Source organism: Chenopodium quinoa, unplaced genomic scaffold, assembly GCF_001683475.1.
Source record: "Chenopodium quinoa cultivar QQ74 unplaced genomic scaffold, ASM168347v1, whole genome shotgun sequence".
Taxonomy (NCBI): Eukaryota; Viridiplantae; Streptophyta; class Magnoliopsida; order Caryophyllales; family Amaranthaceae; genus Chenopodium; species Chenopodium quinoa.
In genome coordinates this window covers 402,463-406,966 of record NW_018743880.1, presented here as the reverse complement: position 1 = coordinate 406,966, position 4,504 = coordinate 402,463, and the positions used below count along the sequence as shown (strand labels likewise).

Sequence of the window (4,504 nt, the reverse complement as noted above, 5' to 3'; positions counted from 1 at the left end):
GTGCTGAATGTAAGTAATTAATTAAATTAATTACTCTTATTTTATTTTATATTGCTAGTTGTTATGGGTAAAAATATGCAAGACTAAGTCATCGACAGTCAACGAAGGTCAATGACGAAGACTTCCCTCGATGAAGCCTGAAGCATCGACAGAAGACCAATTCAATTAACAGCCTCCTATTTCTTAGGGAAGATAAGCTCAGACTTAGTCCAACTTCATCCACTCAAGTCTGTTGGAATTCAAAACAGAAGAGAAGTAACCTCCGCAGCTAACGCCCTAAATCATGGGGCACGATATTATTATCTCCTTGCAACGGCTAGGATGTGACCTAGAAAATCTTCTATATAAGAGTCATAGTAGCAACGAGTACAACCATCATCTCATAACCTTGTAAACCGATATTACTTTTTGCATAGTGAAAGTTTGGTAGATCCTCATTCTACCCGCGGTTTTTACCTTCTTTGGGTTTTCCGCGTCACCAATTCCTTGTGTCGTTTATTCTCTTTTTACTTTTCGCCTTACATTTTAATTTTGCTTAGTTGATCCGTAGCCTAGATTTTGATATTCAATCCCACTTAGCATAAATTAGCATAAACAATTTGGCGCCCACCGTGGGGCTACAACTAGGTAAAATCTAAAAATTTCTCGCCAAACCTTCAACATGTCAGCCGACAAAATGACCCCAGAACAGCTAAAAGCTGCCTATGAGAAAGTTCAAGCCGACTCAAAGCAGCTAGGGAATCTAATGAGCGTCTTAGCAAGGAAAAAAAAGCGTCAGACTCCGATGCAGCCGCTCTCCGCCAGCAATTGGAATCCGCCCAAAGCAATCGTCGTCGCCGGCCAAGGCATCTAGGCCTGATTCCTAGAATGCCGTCGCTGGATATCATTGAGTCCCCCCATGATACTGATAATGAATCCAGTGACGAAGAAATGAACGTGGACCCCCCGTTAGGAATGCTGGCAAGGAACCATTCAGACTTTAGGCGACGATCAAGGTAGCCCGCAGCCCGATTAGACGGAAATCTTACTCCAGAGGCTGGTTGCCTTAGAAAAGCAGAACTCTAAGGTCTTTTCAATGATGAAAAAGATGCCCGTCGTGCCGATCCCCGTCCAACGAGAAGCTCCAGATGGATTCGCAGCTACCCCTTTCTGCGACGAGTTGGCCCTGGCCCGGATTCCCTGAAGATTGTCGCTCCCAACGTTTACATCGCTATATGACGGAACGACCTGTCCAGAGCAGCATGTCGAGTACTACAAGCAGATAATGTGGCAAGCTTCGATCCCGTTCAAGTGCTGGGAAGCATGCATGTGCAAGTCATTTGGTGCGACGCTGACATGCCCTGCCCTCAAGTGGCTCGGCAAACTTGAACCAGGTAGTATAACTAGTTTTTCTATGTTAGTTAACAAATTCTATTCCCATTTTGAAAGTAGCAGGCAGTTTGACAAGCAGACGAGCGATCTGTATCGAATAGTCCAGGGTCCTAAGGAGACCATCAGAGCTTATTGGTCTCGGTTCAACAAAGAAAACGTCTCAATCAAGAATGTTGACAATAGGACTGCCATTGAAGCCTTCCTTCGCGGACTGCATACGGACTCGGATTTGTATAAAGATATGGTCAAATATCCATGCTCAACGTTCGAAGAAGTCCAGACCAGAGCCGTGGCTCAAATGCGCTTCGACGACAAGCCAAAATCAGAGAAAGATATGAGCAAATGGTGCGAGTTCCATAGCGATCATGGCCATAAGACAGAAGACTGCTATGCCTTGCGAAGAGAAGTTGCCTTCCAGCTGAAGAGAGGCAACCTCAAGCATCTATTAGGGAAGAAGAAAAGCAATGACGCAGGTCGCCGCGAGCCCAAAAAGACGACGACAGCTGGACCTCCCAAGCCCCCTGTACCTAAGGTAATAGTTAATGTTATCACTGGTGGTTCCGATATTTGTGGACTAACCTACTATGCAGCAAAAAGGATCGCAAAGTCGATGATAGAAAATGCAGATGTCCCGGACGAGATTAGAGACCCCCTGGAAAAGAAGCTAGAAGCGATGTCGATTACTTTCGATGACGACGACGTCAATAAGATCAACAGAGAGCATGAAGACTCTTTGGTAATTTCTTTGATCGTCAGGAATTGTCTGCTTTGAAGGGTGTTGGTTGACGGAGGAAGCTCCGCAAGTGTCCTGTTCAGAAGGGCCATGGAAGATATGGGATTAAAAGATAGCGACATCACCAGAAGGTCAACGACTCTGGTCGGTTTCAGTGGAGAAAGCATGTCAACTCTCGGAGACATAACCCTTCCAACTTATGCAGGAGGCCTAAACCCTCAAACCAAATTCAACATCGTCGACTGCCCATCAGCCTATAATGCCATATTAGGACGACCCTGGATCCACCGATTGAAAGCCATTCCTTCCACCTACCACCAATCAATCAAATTTCCCACCCCGTGGGGAGTCCAAGAAATTAAAGGGGAACCCCGTGAAGCCAAACACTGCTACAAAACAACCCTTAAACCAACCATGAGAACCGCATAGCAATTACAGCATGGCCCGACACCAGATAATCCCAACGACCTCGAAATCGACGAAATACCCTTAGACCTTGAAAAACCTGATCAAACCGTTCGTGTCGGTGCCAACCTAGCACTTGAACTCAAAGACAGCATATTAGCCTTTCTTCGAGAGAACAAAGACTATTTCGCCTGGTTGCATAAGGACATGACTGGTATAGACCGGAGCATCATCTCGCATAAGCTGAACGTCGACCCAAATCATAAGCCCGTTAAGCAGAAGCGTCGGAAGTTTGCTCCGGAAAGGAATAAAATCATCAACGACGAAGTGCAGCAGCTGATCGACACAAGAAAAATAAGAGAAGTCAAGTATCCAGATTGGCTCGCATATGTTGTCGTCGTCAGCAAAAAGAATGGCAAGTGGAGAGTGTGCATCGATTTCAACTATCTCAATAAAGCATGCCCTAAGGATCCGTTCCCGCTCCCGCACATCGAGGCCATGGTAGATGCAACGGCAGGTCACGAGCTCTTAACATTCATGGACGCCTACTCTGGATACAACCAGATCCTAATGCATCCCGACGATCAGGAGAAGACGACCTTCATGACCGACAAAGGTATATATTGTTATGCCATTTGGACTAAAAAATGCAGGTTCGATGTACCAAAGACTCGTCAACAAGATGTTCAAGGACTAGTAGGAGAGACGTTGGAGGTATACATCGATGATATGCTGGTGAAATCTAAGAAGTCAAAGGACCACGTCGATCACCTCAGACAGACCTTTGAGGTATTGCGAAAATATGGTATGAAACTTAACCCTAAATGTTCATTTGGAGTATCCGCTGGAAAATTTTTGGGCTATGTAGTAACACAAAGGGGAATTAAAGCTAGCCCTAACCAAGTCAGAACTCTAATAAATATTCAATCTCCCCGAAATGTTAAAGAAACCCAAAAATTGAAAGGACGAGTGGCAGCATTAAATCGCTTCATCTCCCGATCGTCAGACAAATGTCATTTATTTTACAAAGTATTAAGAAAAAATAAAGGTTTTGAATGGACTGACGATCATGAGAAAGCTCTGCAAGATTTGAAAAAATACTGAATGACACCACCCCTCCTGTCGAAACCCAAAACTAATGAGCCTTTGCAGCTTTATATTGCCGTCAGTGATGTAGCCGTCATCGCAGTCCTGACAAGAGAAGACTACGAAGCTGGGCAGCTTCCGGTTTACTATGTAAGTAAAACCTTGCTCCCAGCCGAGGTAAGATACACTTCCTTAGAAAAGTTAGCCCTCGCTTTAATCACTGCTGTTAAAAAGCTAAGGCATTATTTTGAAACCCACCACGTAGTGGTGATGACTAATTATCCGCTTAAGTCAGTCTTAAGAAAACCAGACCTGACAGGGTGTTTGGGTAAGTGAAGCATCTCGTTGATCACGATGGACATCGAATACCAACCCAGAAAAGCAATTAAATCCCAAGCTCTCGCAGATTTTGTGGCTGACTTCAGCCCCGACATACAGGTTATAGCCGACAAAGAGCTGGAAGAAATAAATAACATCCAGAGCAAAAGTAAATGGATCCTGTTCGTCGACGGCTCATCCAACCAACGAGGAGCAGGCCTGGGAATGGTGCTAAAGTCGCCACAAGGGAACATGATAGTAAGGTATGTATCTTGTGATTTTAAAGCAACTAACAATGAAGCAGAATATGAAGCTTTGATTGCAGGAATGACCGTTGCTAAAGACTCAGGCGCAACAACCTTGGATGTGTACAGCGACTCCCTCCTCGTCGTCAGCTAAATAACAGGTGCTTCGCAGCAAAAGACTCCAAAATGTCAGCGTACCTCGACATAGCCAAAGAAAAATCCAAACATTTTGATCCTTTTACCATCTCTCAAATCCCAAGAGACCAAAACGCCCAAGCCGACGCATTAGCAAACCTAGCCTCCGCCCTCAAAAAGACCACCTTCACAAATATCCCCTTAGTCCATT

At 44.9% G+C, this 4,504-nt stretch overlaps 1 protein-coding gene across 1 annotated transcript; it reads left to right on the top strand.

The window, feature by feature from the left end:
- The first annotated feature begins 1,264 nt into the window (after nt 1–1,264).
- LOC110686574 lies at nt 1,265–2,143 on the top strand. Its single transcript, XM_021863185.1, has one exon. The coding sequence runs from the start codon at nt 1,265–1,267 to the stop codon at nt 2,141–2,143; it is 879 nt and encodes a 292-aa protein (XP_021718877.1).
- The last annotated feature ends 2,361 nt before the right edge of the window (nt 2,144–4,504 follow it).

Excerpts from the sequence above, each read along its gene's own strand:
- LOC110686574 (XM_021863185.1), top strand. The coding sequence starts at position 1,265 with ATGTGGCAAGCTTCGATCCCGTTCAAGTGCTGGGAAGCATGCATGTGC.